The 23,001-nt window shown below is 33.3% G+C and overlaps 1 protein-coding gene across 1 annotated transcript; it reads right to left on the bottom strand.

Annotated features, from left to right (window-relative positions):
- Window positions 1-2,104: 2,104 nt before the first annotated feature.
- On the bottom strand, window positions 2,105-23,001 carry LOC120126263. The gene is made up of 5 exons (XM_039144492.1): window positions 22,957-23,001; window positions 22,782-22,859; window positions 18,021-18,150; window positions 2,801-2,850; window positions 2,105-2,143 (listed from the first exon to the last, which is right to left on the bottom strand). The coding sequence occupies exons 1-5, from the start codon at window positions 22,999-23,001 to the stop codon at window positions 2,105-2,107; spliced, it is 342 nt and encodes a 113-aa protein (XP_039000423.1).

Here is a 23,001-nt window from a genome sequence, read left to right as displayed (position 1 = left end):
AAAATAAAGTTTCACCCGACCCGACCCAAATATATAAATTAGAAACTCGACCCGACCCAAAATAATAAAAAATTATTTTTATTCAATAAAAACAGTGACTTAATTGGAAATATATATATATATATAGAGGGGTATTATTGTAATTATTCCTAAATATATAAGGTAAAATTATATATTTTTTGGGTCGGGTCGGGTATTTTTCACCCTAAACCTGAACCCGACCCGGCCCGAATATCACACTTAAAAAAATCGACCCGACCCGAAATAAAAAAAAAAATTATTTTTATTCAATAAAAACAATGACTTAATTGAAAAAATTATATATAGAGGGGTATTATTGTAATTATTCCTAAATATATAAGGTAAAATTATATATATTTTCGGGTCGGTATTTTTCACCCTAAATCCGAACTCGACCCGACCTGAATATCACACTTAAAAAAACTAACCCGACCCGACCAAAATAAAGCTTCACCCGACCCGACTCGAATATATGAATTAGAAACCCGAACCGACCCGAAATAATAAAAAAAAATTATTCAATATATGAATAAATTACCAAAATATTGAGGAGGGTAGTATGGTCAAATTTCAATTCCCTCCATCAAGGGAATTGAATTCCATCATAGAATGGATGGAATTTATTTTCCCTCATTTGATGGAAAGTTGAAGTCATGAGGGATTCCAATTCCCTTGGAAAACTTGAACCAAATATGAGAAAGTGGTGGAATTGGATTCCAATTCCCCCTAATTCCAAAGGATTCATGCCAACCAAACGCTACCTTAGGGATTTTACAAATATTGTAGTTGCTGATTTTGAGTAATTAACTGATTTTATGTATTTTTTTCCCTAGATTAGAATCTCTTTGTAACCTATATATAGGTGTCATTTTTATCAATAAAACATCAAGAAATTAAGAGAAATATGATCTTCTTCTCTGTACATACCACTATTCTACATGACATCATTTTAGGTTAGCCGATCATTTAAAACCTAGCCAAATGAGAGGCCTTGAAGGATCCTAGATGGAAGGACGTTATTGAGGAAGAAATTAGAGCACTGAAAAGCAACAAGACTTGAACCCTAACCAAATTACCACAAGAAAAAAAACTTGTTGGTTGTAAGTGGGTGTTTACTATGAAGTACAATTCAAATGACAGTGTTGAAAGGTTCAAGGCAAGGCTAGTGGCTGAGGGCTTTACTCAGTCCTACGACATTGACTACCATGAGACATTTGCTCTGGTAGCCAAACTTAATACAGTTAGGGTTCTGCTCAGATTGATTGTAAATGAATATTGAGAATTACATCAGCTAAATATTAAGAATACATTCTTGAATGGAAATATAGAGGAAGAAGTGTATATGAGACTACTCCAGGAATGGAAGTAAATACAAGAACTCAGATGGCCTGCAAGGTAGAAAAGTCTCTTTATGGCCTGAAACAATCTCCTAGGGCATAGTTTGAGAGGTTTACCAAAGTTATAGTTAAAAATGGATATAAACAGTGTCAGACAAACCATACATTGTTTGTAAAGGTGACTTCAAGAAAGAAGAAAGTCATCCTCATTGTTTATGTAGATGATATCATCATTACTGTTGATGATTATGCCGAAATTAATAACCTGAAGAAAATGTTAGCTAATGAATTTGAAAATAAAGATCTGGGAAGTCTAAGGTACTTCTTAGGGATGAAAGTTGCGAGATCAAAGGCTAGTATTGTCATCAACCAGAGAATATACATTTTGGACTTATTGTCTGAAACGGGAATGTTAAGATATAAGCCAGCAGAGACTCCAATGGAAGCCAATCTAAAGTTGAGAAGAGATGAGACGGGAAGTGCAGTAAACAAGGAGCAATACCAAAGATTGGTGGGTAAATTGATTTACCTTTCTCTCACTAAACTTGATATTGCCTTCTTGGTATGCATAGTGAGCCAGCATATGACAGATCCGAGAGAAGAACATTTGGAGGCCTTAAACAGGATTCTAAGGTATCTGAAAATGACTCCGACCATGGTCTAATTTTCAGAAAAAACAAAAGACAGATCAATGAAAATTTTCACCAACTCAAGTTGGGCTGTGGAGCTGACTAATAGAAGGTCTACTAGAGGTTATTGTTCTCTGGTTTGGGGCATTTAGTCACCTGGAGAAGCAAGAAACAATCAGTTGTTGCCAGAAGTAGTACAGAAGCTGAGTATAGGGCCCTTGCACTTGGAATTTGTGAAGGTATATGGTTGAATTAGAGCTAAGTCGAGACAATAAGTTTGAGCTACTTAGTGATAGTCAGTCGCAATTAGTATAGCTGAGTAGTGCAGTAGCTGCTGATTTTATGTGATTTTTTCTTAGATTAGAATCTCTTTGTAACCTATATATAGGTGCCATTTTTATCAATAAAATATCAAGAAATACAGAGAAATATGATCTTCTTCTCTACACATACCACTATTTTACGGTCTGTACATAATGAGAGCTCATCGTAAAGAAAATGAAACTAGTCCGATGATTGATGAAGCAATGGACCTTAGATGTCAAATAAAGGATCCAAGGATAAGTTTAGTGATTTCTTCACCTTTGTTATTCTAATTTTGTGCTCATCACAAGAAATCCTATAGAAGAATGAAGCTTAATGCAAAATTTCCACAAATAGCGCTCACAGTACTAGAAACATAGCCCTTTATCCCTTATTTTCTGCACTCAGCCTCAGACCTATCATAACTCTAAACAAGCCCCACCCTTTTTCTACTAACTAAATCTATAAAAAGTTCCCTAATATGTTTCGTCATTGTGACATGGTACATACCTCTTGCAACTGCGACACCTTTCCATCAGAGAACAAGTCAATGACAATGCCTAAATGTTAATTGTTACAAGTTAGAAACAAAGGAGTGCACAAGCCAAGATCACGATTTAGCTGAAAATGTAGATCCTAACTGGCATATGAACCAAAAGCCAGAAAATAATTGCCATTTTGAGATCATCATAATAAAAACCTTGATCAACTCAATCTCCAGCAGCTTATTTCTGGGAGATATACAGGAGTCAATGAAGGTAGTGTGTGAAACAAGATTGAAGACACTAGTTTTTTATTTCATTTGTTTTATTTATTATTATTATTTTAATAATATTATTATATTATATTATTATTAAATAAATAATTTATTATTATTACAGGCCCAATTACAATAATACCCAATACCCGGAGCCCAATTCTGGCCCAACCAGATAGCTTAACTAAAACCCTAAACCAATTTAGGGTTTTAGCTAGGGTTTCTAAACCCTAGCACTGCTGCCGCCTCCTCCAAGATTCCAGAAGGCCAGCCGTCGCCTCTGCCAAGTGGTCCAACGTCCAGCTGCCGACACTCCAGTACCACGCCACCTCGCTGCCGAAGCCTCTAGAAGCTCTGCTGCCATGACTCTGATCGTCCACGTTGTTGCCTATGGTGAGTCACCACCATAGTTATGGTGACTCACCGAAAGCCTCCTAAGGGACCGGTCCGACGAAAGCCTCGGTGGTGGCTATAAAAGCCACCACACCTGCAAAATAAAAGAAAACAGAGAGGAAGAACCGGAGAAAAACAGAAACAAGAGCAAGAACTACACCAACGATCCCAGACAACTACGTAAGAGAAGCAACGAGAACACAGCAAGCATCGACAATCGAAAATAAAAACAGAGAAGAGAAGAACTTACCCTCGGATACCAAACGTCACCGGAAACTTTTGTAAACCGAGGTAAACCTTCGGTTTTTGTTTAGATCTACGTCTATTGAAAGAGTTTTAGGAGAAAAAGAAACTAGATTTGGGTTTAGGGGAAACAAAGGATCGATTTAGGCTATTTTTCCAAACTCTGGCCACCGTGAATGGTGGTCGGCGGCGGGAATCAGAGCCGGAGCATGGTGGCCGTCCGGTGGCCTTATCCCTCCGGTGAGGGAGTTTGTAGATCTGCCTTCTCTCTCTTTAGAGAGAGAAGCAGAACAAGGAAATGAGGGAGACCGGCCATTTTAGGCCGGTTTTTAGGCTTAAAAACCCATCCCCGAACGACGTCGTTTTTGGGGAGGGGTCTGTGTGTAATTTGGTAAAGGGTAAACCCTTTCCTCAATCACTACAATTTGTAATCTAATCATTTTAGTCACTGAAATCAGTTTATGTGCCTTTTAGTTTCGACTTTCAATTATACTTTATTATATTTTAGTCACTGCACCGTAGTTATATATATTTAGGTTAAATATTATGATTAGTTCCTCATAATTTAGTTAATATTTATTTTAATCACCTATTAATAAATAAGGGCTAATTACATTACTAGTAGCTATATTTTTATGATTCGAATTATGTCCCTAAATTTTGATATTTTGCATTTTGTTTCTGTTATTTTTAATTTTATTTTTTTTAGTCACTAATTTCAATTTTATTTATTTTTTTACAAGTTTTATTTATTTTAAATATATAGTTTTAATTTTATTCATTGTTTAGTTATATGTTAATTTTATATGTTTACTTTTAATTATTATTACTATTATTATTTAGCCATAAATATATATATTTATATAATAAATAATATTTATTTTATTTATTAAAATCTTATTTAATTACTTTTAACTTATTTTAATCCTGTTTTAATATTTATTTTTCAATATTAAGAAATGACAGTCTTAAAACAACTGGATGTCCATTTTCTGATATTTTTAAATAAATAAATATCCTATTTTATAAATTATATATTAATTGTTTTAATTATTTATTTTTTAGTATCGAAGAAAAAAGCTGTCTTAAGGCACCTAGAAGTCCTTTTCTGATATTTCTAAATAAATAAATATTTTATTTATAAATATATATAAATTAATATTTTTTTTATATAATTATAATTTTGAAATAATAGGATTATAAATTAAATATATTTTGAATTTTTAAATTTCTAATAATAGAGACAATTTATAATTAAAAAGTACCAATTTTGGGCTTTGTAGGGGTGCTAATCATTCCCTAAACGTAACCGACCACGAATCCCTTTTTATTATTAAAAAAACGAATTTTTGGTTAAAACGCAGATCAGTTTATCTTTTAATCGATGTTTTGTTAAAAAACTCTTTTAAATGATGATTTTTAGGTATTCGACCTACCTGATCCAAAAGACCGATGGCGACTCCCAAATTATTTTAAAAAACCATTTATTCACATCACTTTTCCCGCCAAGTAAAAAATTCGTGCCCGGGCAAAAACCGGTTTCTACAGCTTGGCGACTCCGCTGGGGACGTCAAACTTTAAAATTAATTATAAATTGTCTCTATCAATTAGAAATTAAAAATTCATATTTATTTAATTTTTAATTCTTTTATTTCAAAAAATTTATTACTTATTATTTTCATAATATTTATTATATTTTTTATTTATTATTTTATTTTCAAATATTAAATTTCATTATTTATTTGTTTGTCAGAGGTTTGAACATTTCTCCTCACACACAACACTTGCATTGCATAACATAAGCTTTCTAATCAAGCTTGTCCCTTTTTAAGTGGGAGTGAAAGCGACGTCTTCGTGAGAATTTATTCTCCGTGTCAGACCTAGCAAGTAGCTTTCGGGGTTCATATGCTCTATATCTTCGTGAGAATTTATTCTCCGTGTCAGACATAGATAAATGTGTCCCCTCGAATTGAACTCAATCCGCTTAAGTCTGTAATGGACTAGGATTGAGGGTTTGATAGCCCAATGGGGCATCAACAAGGACAATTCGAGTACCTTTACTCCTAGAACTGAAACTCTGCATATAATAAACCCTAGAAATTCACCTAATCTAAGACAGTACTGAACCTCTGTTCATAGGTGTACACAAAGGAGAAATAAGCTCTAGCTTTTAATTTATTTAATTTATTATTTTTCTCTCTAAATAAATGCATACGAATTAGTAATCATGTTGTTATGTTAATTTTTCCAAACAAAGCATGGAACTAGAAAGCATGAGGTTAGGATATATTATATACCATGATAGGTAGAATATTTTCTTTTCATTAATTGGTATTTACCAATTTATTTATTTCCTTTCTTATTTTTTATTTTTCATACATTTTATTTTGCTCTAACTTGTTTGCATAGATTTCTTTTGTTTGCATTGCATGATCATGGCATAATCAAAAGGTGTTGACTTGAAAGATTGTTCATCAAATTGGAAAGAAATCGTAAATGGACAAGACGTTTTATGATCAAACAAAATATGATGCGGCCAAAGAAAGACATCCTGAGGAAACTCCGAGGATAGAAACAAACAAAGCACACAGAGATCCTGTTATATTAATATCAAAAGTACTCCACAAAGATCCTGCCAGATTGATACCAAAAGCAGTCTATGGTAAGAGTATCAGTCAGGGCATTCAGAGTAGAGGATGTTTTTATGAAGCTCAAGCATGTTATTTGAAGGACTTGAACGACCAAAACAAGAAATTGAGCACAGAAATGAAAACCATGCATGAAGATTTTCAGAAGATCAGTCAAGCCTTTCAAAATGTTGGCATAGGAGATACCCCAGAAGAGTGGATAACAGGGGTTACCAAACTGAAAAAGAACTGTAACATATATGAAGATCTAATCCAAGAACTTCTTGGACAAAAAATTTCTCTTACAAGAGAAAATGAGCAACTCCGAGAAGTGACACAGAAGATGAAGAAACACTAGAATGTCATGGAAGAAGCTGCAGTCCAGACAAGCAATATGACCCATAAAGTGATAGATTTAGCTGATTTTACAAGGCGATGAAGCAGACTTAAAACTCAACTTTTTGAGCATGAATGGAAACTAACTGGGCTTTGGAGAAGTTAGGAGTGAAAGATATCCTTATATGTAAAGTTTTGTTTGATGTATCGAAACTTTTGTGTTCAATGAAATCTGTTCTAAGATGATCACTCTTGAGTAAACACCTTTTCATACATGCATTTGCATTTTGCATTTTTGCATTTTGCATTGTGCATTTATACTTTTATATTTGCTCTTGTACTATACAATTTGCATTTTTATTATTACATTCACATATTTACATTTGCATTTACATTTTCATTTTTACGTTTGTATTTACATTTTCATTTTTACATAATTACATTTGGTTTTAAACTATTTTACATACATTTAAACATGAAAACATGAGAGTAATTCGTGGAAGATTCCATGACAGAATTTTTGAAATCAAAGTGGAGCTAACTTGGTCTTCCTAAATAAGGATAAGAACCATGAATGAGATTTTAGCAAAGGTTGGTAGAATTGAGAAATTACAAGAGCAACTTATCAAGACTCAACAAGAGATGATTGATCAAGTAAAAAATTCCCATAATGATTCAAAAGAACAAATGATAAAACTGATGGACCTGATGAATGTTGTGATCCATGGAGAGAAACCCTTAGAGGATCCTGTTATAAAAGATTTGAATGGGGTTATGAATGATGTAGCTGATACAATGGAAACAAATGACCAAGACTTTGTCGGGGAATGTGGAAATTCGATAAATCTCCAAAAATCGGGTATGACCCCAGATAATGCGACAAAGATCAAGTTGAAGAGAAGCATGGAAGAAATTTTAGTACCATTGAAGAAAGTTAAACAAAGCAAACAGTCACAAGGTCTTCAAGAAAGCAGAGTAAACAATTGTAATTTGACAGTGATGTCAGGGGAAATTCTACCCAAGTTTTCTTCATTTTCATGCAACAAGTTATATCTTGAGTTACTCAAAGCCCAGATTATTACTCCATGTCGAGCTAAGCCTTTGTTGCTACCATACCCGAGTTGGTATAATGAGAAACTCTCTTGTGATTATCACGCTGGAGCCCAAGGATACTCCATTGAAAAGTGTGGTCGCTTCAAACAACGAGTTCAAGACCTCTTGGTTCAGGGAATCATAGAATTGGATGACCAGTCTGTTTTAGTCAAACAATCGAGAATTAAACATCAAAATGGAGTTGGTAGTATCAAAACAAGTAAAGTACATACCGCAGAAAATGAAGAAAACAAAGTACTTGAGCCAAAGATAAAACGTTCAATTATCAATACTTCTATGATTATAAATGATAAAAAAGTAAAAGGAGAGGTAATTCGAGACTGGCCCATAGGTTTAAGAATGAATGGGAAAGATGAAACTCTGAAGAAACCTCAAACGCCTGTATCAGATTTTCTAAAGACTAGTGAAAAGAGTCTGGATACAAAGAGTCTGGTGAATATTACTCCAATTACAGCCACAATATGTGTTCATAATCAGGAAAAGGCTATCATCCTTAATAAAAGTTGTTCTGAATCCAAAAATGAGCTCAATTTCCAGCCAGAGAAGGAAAAGATGATGACGGGGACTGTTCAAAATAAAGCAAAGAGTTATGTATCTGAAGGCCTACACAAAGGTCTTGACACAAGAAATGATCAAGAAATGGGGGGCAAATGAGGATAAAAAAATCTTAGGCCAATTACATACCCAACATTACTGGAATGATGGAGTAGGCTAAATAAACAAGTGGAAGTTGTTATCTACCACTGTAGTACCTTTCTATTTTCAGCATCCTGTTTAAACTTGTTTTTGTTCATTTCTCCACCTTTTGTGCAATAAATAAATTTGTGTTGCTTATTAAGGTTATGAGCATTTAGTCAATTTTGCAATCTTGCAATTCTTTTAATATCAACTGGATTAAAAAAAACTCTACATGATTAGAGTTATAATCTTTGACAAAATATCAGGATTGAAAACCAGAAAAACAAGGACCATTGACCTTACCTCAGATGAAATACACCCAAACACTATCCTATTACAAATATGAGATAACCTTCTCCTATTGAAAGGAATTACAAAAAGGCTTGGTATTTATATATATGAGCGTACAACATGGGGCACCGTTGGTATATTACATTACAAAACCGACTAGAGTATTTTTCTATTGATGACATTCGATGATGAACATAATCTTCACAAATAGGTAAATCTAGTTTAAGTCAGTTGCTTGAGAATTGAACTCTAACAAAGAGATTTTCTAAATTCCACCAAAAACACCTAGACTATAACAGGTTCTTTTTAACAAGCTTAAGAAATTGGACTTGAACACCCATGTTATATTATTATATACAATAAAGTTTGAGTTGTCCCTCTAGAGCAATTGATTAATCACCCTGGCTTTATGGATAATATTCAGCTAGCCTATTATACTATTATATGCAATAAAACTGTCCCTCTAGAGCAATTGGTTAATCGCCCCGGCTTTATGGATAAGTTTCAATTAACCTGATAAAGGTGATTATATTATTATATACAATAAAGCTGAATTCAGCTAGCCAAAATGGCAAATGTGTTAAGAGATGGACTAAGGGAGTTGTGAAACACCTGTTATAGTCAACTTCACACAATCACTCATAAATTTCATTTTTAGACCGATATTTTCGCACTACTTTGATTAGATGAGTCTAAATGAAAGATTCCAGAGAATTGAAATGGAAGGACTCTAGAAGGTCTAGTGATTGGCAATCCTAGTTGCGTCATTTTGTACGCATCCGGTTAAAATACCAAGTCCTTAAAGTGAGACATGTGACAAAGTTCACAAAGAGCGAGAGATGAGTGACATCTTAAATAGATGTAACCATAGAAAATAGGAAGGCCATCCTGAAACCAAACCAAATCTTGATACTTGTCAAAGAATTATAATTCTCAAACATTACAGAGTTGTTAATTCTTTTGATATTCTTTGAATTCATGCTTATGATTTGATTTTATTGTGAACCTATGATAGGCAACATTCTACAAAATTCTTTCATTCTTCGATAAAGAAAGGAGGAAAAACATTTTCAAACAGGACAGTCTCAAATGGAGAAGGTCCTAAAAGCAATTATTGCTTATTCTACCTCTGTTGTAGAAAAAGAAAAAAACAATGCCAGAATAATGAAGCATTTCACTTTCTTGAAAGCAAGTGGTCCAAGAAACCAGAAAGTCTGGAGAATTGAACTTGTAATGATCTCCTATGACATTATTAGATATTCATCAAGAAAGATTATCATTTATCTCATGCTGAGGGCAATAAGCATCACCAGACAAATTATTTTCCCCAGCCATCAATCCATGTTTTCTAGAAGATTACATCATAGAGCCATGAACAAGTCACTACATGCACTCTGGTTATACCGTGATGCTGGCTCAAGTCTTGATACATCATTGCTACTTCTTCTAGGTCGATCATCATTTTTTTCAAGATGATATCCATTATGTCCTTCAGAAAATTGTTGAATTCTAATTTGAGAACATATAGCACAGAATAAGACATTGGAACAAATTCTACATTTGTATGCCGTACAGGATTCCAAAAGTTGAGATAACCAGTTTTACCATCAACTAAACCTTTCCATGGTTAGGGAAGAGTGGGATATGGCAGTTTGTATTTTGGAGAAGCAGAAGAGACAGTCACTGTGGCAGTCATTGCAAGAAAATTCACCAATAAAAATCTTCTAGTTCATCCTGATTTCCAATAAGGTTGTTACACTGGATGCCATCGACGACAAGGTCGAATTCACCAAATCTACTCATCAATTGCTCCAACTGATTATCATTCAGTTCTTACTCATCTGTTATCAAAAGTATTCCAAGACAGTAAAAGACAACTTCTGCATCATTGATCCCAGAGAAAAGAGACAGGACATTGATATCACCATGGAACATGTCTCTATACAGATCCTCGTGTATGGTTTTTAGGGAAACCTAGAAGCATTTCCACCTCATCAGGTTCAAGTGGAACAATTTTATTCCTTCCAACCCATACCAGATTCCATTTTCAGCACTCATCAAGAACTTACTTCTAGACACTCGAAGGTGGCTCATCGTCATAAGCTTCAAGAGCCTTACAGATCCTTTCTGCCAATTTGGCACTTCCTGTACATGTTTATAAACAGTTCAACATTGTTCTTGGATCCCATGAAGGCCATCATTTCTTTGTCAATGGAAAAATATCATGTATAGTGCGTGGAGAAAACAAGATAAGAGGAAATATGTTCTCAATTGGCAGATTATGAATATAGCCCCTTTTCAGTGTAGCATCATGAAAATGCTTCGAATCTATAAATTCTGGCTCTACATCGAATAAGTACTGTGATATTACAGTCCAAACATTAACTGGAGCAAGTGCCACGTTCTCATAGCAGAAATAAGGAGACCCAATAGCATCTTCTGAAAGTGTTCTTTGAATTATCTGATCTGATTTGGTATGAACCCCAAAACCAATCATTGGATTTGAAAGATGAACATGATCATCTTCATTAAGAAGCTTCTTTTCAAGCTTCCTCTTCTTCTTCCTTTTCCACAAATCATTGCCCGAGTTTCACATTTTTATGTAATTGGGATCATTGCATAATGGCTTCCTATCTTCTACCGGAAGAAGTGTGTCAGCAACCTTATCTATTTGATCAGCACATATAAAATCTGTCAACTCTGCAATTGATGAATCCAGACCACATCTCTCCATGGCTATTGAAGCCTCAACCTCTGAATATCCTGTTTTTATCAAGTATAACAGTTTATTCTCCTCATCAGAATCAGAATTCAGGATTTTCTCGGTATCAGAAGAACTATCAATATCTGTGAAATCATCCTGAAAGATCGCTTCATAATCAGATGAGTGGTTATCAGAATCAACATGTTGCATGGGTGTGGATTTTTGATGAGCATGTACCAATTTATATGTAGTCTTGCTATTGCATCAGATTACTATTTGCATAAATTGGTTTCTCTCCCACATAAAAGTATATTTCAGAGATGGCCTTCACTGAAAGATGATAAGCCACTGTGTCAGCCTGGAATGGATTACCAAGCTATTTTTACTGCTCTGTCCGACTAAATCCCTCCAGATACAGAAAATGGTCACCTCATTCAAAAGACACATATCTCAGACATTTCTGCCAGAATGATTGAGTACTTCTTAAGTTTTTCTCCAGTTACTTGACAATATTATTGTTTAGTGACACCAGAATGAGAGTATTCAAGATAAACATATTTGGGGTACGAATAAAGCTACAAGTACCTACAACAGTTCATTGTCAAAATTGAACCTCGTGGGGATCATGACAATTTAGTCAAACAGACATTGAGAGTGAATCAGACAGATCTAGAGGGACATCTTGAGGGCCCATTTCAACCAGAAATAGAATATTGGGGCATTTTGAAGGCTCACAACAATATGAATATTTGGGCTTTCTTGGAGGCTCATCTCAATAAGAAATAATATTAAGCACACTTTCAATATCTGTATCAGCAAATGTTGGAGCATTTTAAAGGTTCTTTCAAACAGATCCATGTGGAGCATTTTGAAGGCTCAAATCAACAAGAAGCAAATGTTGGGGTATGCTGAAAATCCATTTCAATTATAATCAGGAATATTGACGCGTTTTGAATATTCACGTCAACAAATGCTGGGGCATGTTGAAAGCCCATTTTAATCAGAAATTGGAATAACATTTTGAATATTCATATTAGAAAATGTTGAGGCATGCTGAAGGCCCACATCATTATGTGTTAAAGATCATTGCTTTGAGCAAAAATTTCCAATGAGATAGAAACGTATGAAGAATGAAAATGGTGAAACAATGACAGTGAAGTTGACTATACATAATTGCTTCGTTCATCAGGCAGTTACATTATGATCATGTCGTTGAACAAATATCTACTCAGCAAGTATGTTTTCAAATACCCAATCTTCTTAACCGTGTTTCACATGACATCGTGTTCTTTGTTAAGCTACATCACGGTTGCATGAATAAAGATGGTCCTCAGGTAGACTACTCGATCCAGGGTTCATTTCCTCAAGATCTCAGCTTTGAATTTTGCATTATGTGTGTCGGTGATGATTGGAAATATTTCTTTGAGATTCCTGGCAGTTAGTTTCAACCATAAAGTTAAGATTATGAAGTTGTTTTTCACATCAGTTTTTGCTTACTTGATGACATTGAAAAGGGAGACTCGACTCTCACTTATATTACTGTTATTCCCGTTGTTATTGGGATCATCATTGCTAGCCAAGATGAACTAAGTTTCCATCTATTTTGGTTTTATCATGTACGTTTCATCCCCAGAAGCAAGAATTCTACGGATATCTTTCTGTACATGGATCCTATAGCTGAAGTGTTTCTACTTTCTACAATGTTCATTACAGAAGAAAATGTGATCAGTATTACATTTGCCTTTGCCCGAGATGAAAACGTGATCAGTTGGTATCTCATATTCAATTCGACAGTAGCACATTTTGTGAATTTGATCAACTTTTTGGTCATACTAACATCACACTTGAATCCCCACTGAGTTTTGTTCTCAAATGGTCTTGTGACATCATACAAAAATTTTGAACACCATGCAAAGAGCTTCAATGATTGAGAAATCTTGGCAGAAGCCATAAAAAAGGATGAATGTGTTGTCAAATGCTTTACGAACATCTGAGATGAAACTACATGAGATGAAGAATGTGTTGTCAAATATTTTACGAACCAGTTATTCTGATGTTGAACCAATGTTGTGATCATATGGTTTCCATTTTTGATCCAAGATAAAGTTTGTCTTCTTCAACTTCAAGATTATAAGATGAGATATGATGAAGATTTCTTTCCGCAGAAGGAGAGCTGAAATTTTAACCACAAGAAACTAGTTGAACGACAGGTTGTGGTTAAGCATCTCGACATGATATGGTCCAAGTTGCTTTGTTCGAGAACCAATTAAATGTGGAGACATGAAAGGAATTGAGATAAATTCTCCTTATGATGTGTTTCAAGAGTCAAATCAGAACAGACTCTACTCCCCTAATTAATCCCCGCTGAGTCAGACATATCTACATCTACACTCTTTTCAAAGATGATAGATTATCTTTTTAAAGATGACAGATTCTCTTTTCAAAAATGAAAGCTTTATTGGATTTCTACACAAGTCCAAGCAAAGAAAGTTGTTTTTATCCAAGACAAGATGGGGCATCAAGGTCATAACTCTGACTACGGCAAGAGTTCCACAAATGAAACATTTCTTCTGAGACTTAAATGAAGTCAATAAGACACAAAGATACAAGTTGACCAGATGATTCTGCAGAAATGCAAGCTTGATAGCGTAAGTTGCTACACTGATATCCAGAGTTAACCTTGGCAATAAATAATGAAGTGAAAGAAGACCAAGTTAACCACTTTGAAGTCAAATGAAGATTGCATCAACATTCATGCATTCATAAGAACATCATTTGCACAATAGATAATACATTACATTGATACATCTGAGTACATTCAAATATAAAGTTTTACAGATCTTCGTAAGAACAAGAAGATTCATGATGAAAATACCTTACAAGAAGAAGGTAGAATTCAAAACCGCAAATACAGGAATCATGCAAACATCTGAAGAATATATGGACGTAATCCACGAAAATAAGCATTATCTTGAGATTGGGTCATGTTACCCAATCAACATGATATTTTGAAAAATAATGAGAAAACGATTTCCATAGTTTCTCATTTTATCTTTCCTAAAAAGAAATTGTTGAAAAGTAAGAAAACGATTTTCTTAGTTAGTAAACTATTTCCAACAACCTTATCTTAAGATTGGGGCATGTTACCCAATCAATATGTTATTTTAAAAAATAATGAGAAAACGATTTCCATAGTTTCTCATTCAATCTTTTCTAAAAATAAAATTGTTGAAAAGTAAGAAAACGATTTTCATAGTTTCTTACTTAGTAAACTATTTCCCACATCTATAAGTCCTACAGTGCATGATGTTTCCAAAAAGCCTTCGGGAGCTTTTTGATGTTTTCAAAGCCTTAGGGTCATCTATAAGTCCTACAGTGCATGATGTGTCCAAAAAGCCTTCGGGAGCTTTTTGATGTTTTCAAAACTTTTGAGTCAGCTGTAAGCCCTACAGTGCAGAATGTTTTTTTTCTTAAAAAATTTCCAGGTAGAGTTCATAATGAGAAGAACTCATCTGAAGAAGGAAGAAGAAGTTCATAATGAGAAGAACTTGTTCAACTTTTTGCTTGAATTCATCATTTGATGGATCAGCTTTTCCAGAGAAAGTTCATAATGAGAAGAACTCATCTGAAGAAGGAAGAATAAGTTCATAATGAGAAGAGCTTATTCAACCTTTTGCTCAAATCCATCACTTGATGGATCAAAATTTCCAGAGAAAGTTCATATGAGAAGAACTTATCTGAAGAAGAATAATAAGTTCATAATGAGAACAGCTTGTTCAACCTTTTGCTCGAATTCATCACTCGATGGATCAGCTTTTCCAGAGAAAGTTCATAATGAGAAGAACTTATCTGAAGAAGAAGAAGAAGTTCATAATGAGAAGAACTCATCTGAAGAATGAGAAGAACTTGTTCAAACTTTTTATTTGAATTCATCATTCGATGGATCATCATTACCAGGTAGAGTTCATAATGAGAAGAACTCATCTGAAGAAGGAAGAATAAGTTCATAATGAGAAGAACTTGTTCAACTTTTTGCTCGAATTCATCACTTGATGGATCAACCTTTCCAGAGAGAGTTCATAATGAGAAGAACTCATCTGAAGAAGGAAGAACTTGCTCAATCTTTTTCATGATTCTATCACAAAAGGAGATAGATCAGCATCAACATTACCAGAAGTGTTCATAATGAGAAGAACTAATCCCAAAGAAGAAGAACTTGTTCAACATTTCCATCATAATCAAGTGAAGTCAAATGAAAAAAAAACTTATTGTCTTTTCGTCTTTGCCTTATTCTCGTTAACACAAGAATGAACAAAGAGGGGCAGCTGAAGACACTAGTTTTTTATTTCATTTGTTTTATTTATTATTATTATTTTAATATTATTATTATATTATATTATTATTAAATAAATAATTTATTATTATTACAGGCCCAATTACAATAATACCTAATACCCGGAGCCCAATTCTGGCCCAACCAGATAGCCTAACTAAAACCCTAAACTAATTTAGGGTTTCAACTAGGGTTTCTAAACCCTAGCACTGCTGCCTCCGCCTCCAAGATTCCAGAAGACCAGCCGTCGCCTCTGCCAGGTGGTCCAACATCCAGCTGCCGACACTCTAGTACCATGCCACCTCGTCGCCGAAGCCTCTAGAAGCTCTGCTGCCATGACTCTGATCGTCCACGTTGTTGCCTATGGTGAGTCACCACCATAGTTATGGTGACTCACCGAAAGCCTCCTAAGGGACCGGTCCGACGAAAGCCTCGGTGGTGGCTATAAAAGTCACCACACCTGTAAAATAAAAGAAAACAGAGAGGAAGAACCGGAGAAAAACATAAACAAGAGCAAGAACTACACCAACGATCCCAGACAACTACGTAAGAGAAGCAACGAGAACACAGCAATCATCAACAATCGAAAATAAAAACAGAGAAGAGAAAAACTTACCCTCGAGATACCAAACGTCACCGGAAACTTTTGTAAACTGAGGTAAACCTTCGGTTTTTGTTTAGATCTACGTCTATTGAAAGAGTTTTAGGAGAAAAAGAAACTAGATTTGGGTTTAGGGGAAACAAAGGATCGATTTAGGCTATTTTTCCAAACTCTGGCCACCGTGAATGGTGGTCGGCGGCGGGAATCAGAGCCGGAGCATGGTGGCCGTCTGGTGGCCTTATCCCTCCGGTGAGGGAGTTTGTAGAGAGAAGGGCTTCTCTCTCTTTAGAGAGAGAAGCAAAACAAGGAAATGAGGGAGACCGACCATTTTAGGCCAGTTTTTGGGCTTAAAAACCCCTCCCCGAACGACGTCATTTTTGGGGAGGGGTCTGTGTGTAATTTGGTAAAGGGTAAACCCTTTCCTTAGTCACTACAATTTGTAATCTAATCATTTTAGTCACTGAAATCAGTTTATGTGCCTTTTAGTTTCGACTTTCAATTATACTTTATTATATTTTAGTCACTGCACCGTAGTTATATATATTTAGGTTAAATATTATGATTAGTCCCTCATAATTTAGTTAATATTTATTTTAATCACCTATTAATAAATAAGGGCTAATTACATTACTAGTAGCTATATTTTTATGATTCGAATTATGTCCCTAAATTTTGATATTTTGCATTTTGTTTCTGTTATTTTTTAATTTTATTTATTTTAGTCACTAATTTCAATTTTTATTTATTTTTTTACAAGTTTTATTTATTTTAAATATATAGTTTTAATTTTATTCATTGTTTAGTTATATGTTAATTTTATATGTTTACTTTTAATTATTATTACTATTATTATTTAGCCATAAATATATATATTTATATAATAAATAATATTTATTTTATTTATTAAAATCTTATTTAATTACTTTTAACTTATTTTAATCATGTTTTAATATTTATTTTTCAATATTAAGAAATGGCAGTCTTAAAACAACTGGATGTCCATTTTCTGATATTTTTAAATAAATAAATATCATATTTTATAAATTATATATTAATTGTTTTAATTATTTATTTTTTAATATCGAAGAAAAGAGCTGTCTTAAGGCACCTAGAAGTCTTTTTCTGATATTTCTAAATAAATAAATATTTTATTTATAAATATATATAAATTAATATTTTTTTATATAATTATAATTTTGAAATAATAGGATTATAAATTAAAATATATTTTGAATTTTTAAATTTCTAATAATAGAGACAATTTATAATTAAAAAGTACCAATTTTGGGCGTTGTAGGGGTGCTAATCATTCCCAAAACGTAACCGACCACGAATCCCTTTTTATTATTAAAAAAAACTAATTTTTGGTTAAAACGCATATCAGTTTATCTTTTAATCGATGTTTTGTTAAAAAACTCTTTTAAAGGATGATTTTTAGGTATTCGACCTACCTGATCCAAAAGGCCGATGGCGACTCCCAAATTATTTTAAAAAACCATTTATTCACATCACTTTTCCCGCCAAGTAAAAAATTCGTGCCCGGACGAAAATCGGTTACTACAAAGATAATATATCCAGGAGAAAGTGTGTGTTTTTATCATCTTAGAAAGTCAACTAAACATATTTATGCATAAAACTAAAACTGAAATCTCACCAGCATAGCTTGAAGGATGATGCTGTTCAGGTGAAAAGACATCACCAATGTGAACTTGAAGCCCACCACCAACTTCATTACACATCTCAAGATTGGATAGCCCAAAATATTCTCTTGCTTTATCAATTAATTATTGTAAAAAAGAAGAAGAAATAATCACCATCTTTCAATAAAGGAATCAATTGAGAGTGCAATCTTCATTGATTTAAATATTTAAACCATGAAAAGACGGTTCGTAAGTACAACAAAAATGGCACCTCTTACTAAATTCTTGAAGTGGTATGGAACTATGATGCATAAGATAATCAGATCCCTATTTTAAATGAGTCAAAATAAAGATGAGAAATTCAGCTACCTGTTATCAAATTTTTTAATAACTTATATCCCAATTTACGTTAATAATTTTAGACTGTGACTGCCTAGTGTTTTATACTATGTTGCTCTAACTCTTGCTTTTTCTTACAGTATCCAACTTAGACAAATATGGGTACGCAGGTCCAACCCTCCAAATATATGAAAAACCTTAGAAAGTCCACATTTTACCATGTCAGACACATATCCAAAGCCAACACTAAAATCTGAATCCATGTAATATAACTTCTATAAGGTTCATCAAGGAAAATATGTAAACCTGTAAAACCTTGACTTTTATGCATTCAGAAGAGTTCAAATGTTAAAAAAAAATAAGAAAATAATGAAAAATAAATAGACTTTCTGCTTTTTCTTTCTTTTTCCTTTTAAGAAACGACCAGATACACTTAAAGGAAGTTACTTGATTTGCCGTGGTTTAACCAAGGGCATCTCTTCAAGAAACAAAAGCTGCCGTTGTAAAACCTTTTCCTATTTGTTTGCTTCCCTTGTACTGCATATACTAATCCTATAATGATGGGTGCAAAATTCACCGCCAATTAGAGAAGTCATGAGAGAAGATGACGACATACTTTTATCCATGTGTCATCGTTTTGCTAAAACACAAGATACCGATAGAATTTCATTAGAACCTAAAACTTTAAAACATCAAATCTTCTCTCTCTCTCTTTCTATATTAGCAATTTTATAACATATCCCTAATCCTCCTTGTATTAGTGTCAAAGCATTGCATGGTCTAACCCAGTTACCTTTCAAATTAGGGAACGAAATCAACAATAATATTGAAACTTTATGAAACCAAGTTAGCGAAACTCTTACGAACAGTTTTTATTCCTCTAAGAAATGATCAAATCCTATCAGTTATAAGGCCCTATTTGAAATGATGTGAGATAAAACAGTGGTGGACGTTGGATTGACAGCCCAGTGGTTAGATGAAAACCAATGATGAGCCAAAATATGATTGGGAAAACCCAACAGCGGCGGTAAGATGAAATGTGGTGACATGAGAAATCACTACTAGGAATATTAAGATAAATTCAGTACACCAAATCTTAGGAAGTAATAAATTGAGATTTACTTTTCATCAAAAATTTTGTTTATATGACCTAGTTATGGCTTGAGGACATGAATTCTATTTGGACTAAGAGAAACTGAGACTGAATGCATAGTAGTAAACACAAGAAAAGAGAATAACCCCATAAAATGCCTCTTGAAAGTCACTTACCAAATCCTGCAAAAGTGGAGTGATATTGAAAGAAATCAAAGCAACTACTAATTGGCATCAGCAATGTAGGGTTGTGAAAATCCGGGTACCCGGGTTTTCGGGTACCCACAACATCCGGGTTGGTGATTTCTCTGCTCGTGTCCCGACCCGAATGTTACCGGATACCCAGATTTTGCAGGTTTCCGGTTTTTTTCATTTTTAAATTATTAATTTTAAAAAATATATACATAAATTTAAATGTTCGAAACTTCGAATTACATACTCCAACATCCGAACATAAAATTTAAAAGTTCGAAATACAAAATCTAATAATCCATAATATAAAACACCCTTAATTAATAGAAATGCATCACGCATCTTGAAATAATATTTTTCCCAGAAATAACACATTATTAGATAGTATGTTTCTTAGGCTAAGAGTTATTGAAATTCTAAGTAATGGACTTTAATTAACAACACTCCTATGTCAAATTAGCACAAAACCAAAACATATTATGGTCAATTAAGAGACTAAGACTTACCACTGAGAATCAACAATATTAATTATATTTGTAATTGTGCATAGGAAAAGACATTATACGGCCAAAAGAATGATAGTGATACTTGTCGAAACGGTCCTTACAACTTTTTAGGGCTATAGCAGGGATCGATCTAACTTAATTTTAGAAAATGTTGGGATTTTAAGATGAAGAACAAATAAATATTTTTAAAGTCATCATCGACTTTTGGGTTAGGTAAGTCAAATACCTAAAAATACCTTTTAAAATAAGTTTAAGAAAAATAATTTCAAAAGATAACAAATTTGATTTGCGCTTAACCATAAATTCGTTTTGAAAAAGGGTTCAGGAGTCGGTTACGTATAGGGAAGGATTAGAACCATCACAACGCCCGAAATCGGTACCTAAGTGATTATACGTCATCTAAATATTGAAATTGACAAATTTGAATATCATTTAAATTATGATCATTTTTAGAAAAATAAAAAAGAGATATTATTTTGTACGAATAATCCTCGAAAATACCTTCCTAGTCAATTAAAGGGGTATTTTTATGGATTACTCGTACAAAATAGTATTATCCTAAATTTTAGATACAAAAAATAAAACAAATTCTTTTAAAACATAAAATATATTATTTTATTCGAGCAATCCTTAGAAACACACTCCTTGTCAGTTAAGGTACGTTTCTTTAAATTTCTTGTATAAAATAATATAATAAAATATTTTAATTTACAAATATGTAAATAAAGGATTAAAATAATAAATATAATAATTTTAGGGATTAAATTATAAAACTAACAAAAGATCAAGATCACATATGCAAATATTTTATATTTTAGGCACTTCAAACGTAAATAAACCAATATTATTATTAAAAATTAAACTTAATGATTAAACTGTAAAATAAGCAAAAGTAATGGTCATAAACAAAAATAACAAGTAATATAAGTATTGGAATTGTAATTTAATCATTATCACTATTAATTATTAAAATAGAAACCACTAAAATAATTGATACTAAATCAGATATTTACCCAAAAGTGAGTATAAATAAAAGAAGTGATTAAATCATAAATATGGAAAAATAGAAGCTCAAAATAGAAAGACAACTTTAATTTGATGACTAAAACACAAAGTTACAAAGATCCATGGATCTAAAACGTAATTAACCCATACGAGGAAAATTACTCTCAAGTCTCTTAATAAACATCGTCATTTACTCCAGGGTATAAATACCCTTTAAACTGGCCATTTGGCCTTCAACCTATCATTTCTCTATTTTCCCTCTCTCTCTCCATTTTTGAGAGAGAAAAGTTCTCTCCATTCTCTCATTTCTCTTCCTCCAGCTAGTTATGGCGAACCTAACCAACCACCGTCGATCACTGTCCATGGTGGCCGAAAACTTGAAAAATTACCCAAAATGATCCCGACTTTTTCTCTACCCAAATCCGAACACCACTTACCTTAAAAATAACCCCACTGTCCTAGATCTAAAGGAAAACAAAGGGTTACCTTCGATTTTCTAAGGCTTTTTCAGTTTTTCTCATGGTTGTTTGGTTGTTGTTGTTGTGTTTGGTTGCTATTGATGGTTGTTTTTGGTCTATTTTTGTTCGTATCTCCTGTTGATTTTTTATTTGCTGGTTTTGTTGAGTTCCTTTTATAGGAATCTTAACACCATCTTTCGGATCAGTAGGGGGAGGAGCCCTCTTAGTCATCGGGCTATGGCGGTGGCCCTCTTAGGGGAGGCACTGATTTTAGGTAGATGGGCCATTTAATGCCTCATATTTGTGTTATTTGGCCGATGATATCGGCGGTGGCGGCTCGGGTTAAGACAAAACCCTTGCATCTTTCGATCTGGACAATTAGATTGGTCCAGATATGACGGTCTAGATCCGTGCGGTGGCGGTGAACTGCTAAGGGTTTAAGAAACCCTAAATATAATCTCATCTAAGTCGTTGGATTGGCCATAGATCCAACGGTTCAAATCCTCTAGTGGTTAGGAAAATGATACAAAACCCTAGCTACTGTCTTGTATGTATGCCTGATCTGCTGAGTTGCTTCCTGGCCTTGAACGGGTTGACCTGCTGGGTCAAGCTTGTGAGCCCGGTTGGGCTTGGACACTTACCAAACTTCTAGACTTGATTTGGACATGAACCTACAATTAAAATACAAATATATATATAATAATAATAATAATAATATATAAACTTTCAAAACCATAAATTATATTTTTAATACTATTTTTATTTTTAAATTATATTATATATGTTTCAAAACTATATTATATATATTTTTCAAAACTAATTTCAAAACTATACTATATATTTTTTTCAAAACTATTTTCAAAATTATATTATATATTATTTCATAACTATTTTCAAAATTATACTATATATATATTTTCCAAAATTATTTTCAAAATTATATATATTTTTAAAACTATATTATATATTTTTTCCAAACTATATATTTTAAAACTATATTATATATATTTTTCCAAACTATATATTTTATAAAACTATATATTTTACAAAACTATATATATAACCAAAATAAAACTAAACAAAAATAAACTAAACAATAAGAAACTATAGGATGAAAACACATGTCTACAATACTAAATTGGAGAATGTTACCATGCACTTGCCAACATAAGTTTATCCTTACTGTTTCATCAATCTCCCAACCTTCAAGCTGTAAAGAAGGCCACACGTCAAGGATCAGATGTACAGTTGTTCCACCACCCTACAATAGAATATAGCTTCACAAGCAAATTCACTAATTTCAAATTAGCAAGAACAAAATTGCAGGTCAGAATAAGATAAAAGATGAAATGTGTTACCAATCCGTAGATCGTGATGGGACCTTCAGGAAAAATGGTGGCCAT

Source organism: Hibiscus syriacus, unplaced genomic scaffold (assembly GCF_006381635.1).
Source record: "Hibiscus syriacus cultivar Baekdansim isolate YM2019G1 unplaced genomic scaffold, ASM638163v2 tig00110457_pilon, whole genome shotgun sequence".
Classification (NCBI taxonomy): domain Eukaryota; kingdom Viridiplantae; phylum Streptophyta; class Magnoliopsida; order Malvales; family Malvaceae; genus Hibiscus; species Hibiscus syriacus.
The sequence above is the reverse complement of the archived record's forward strand: the minus strand, read 5'-3'. Positions and strand labels throughout refer to the sequence as shown.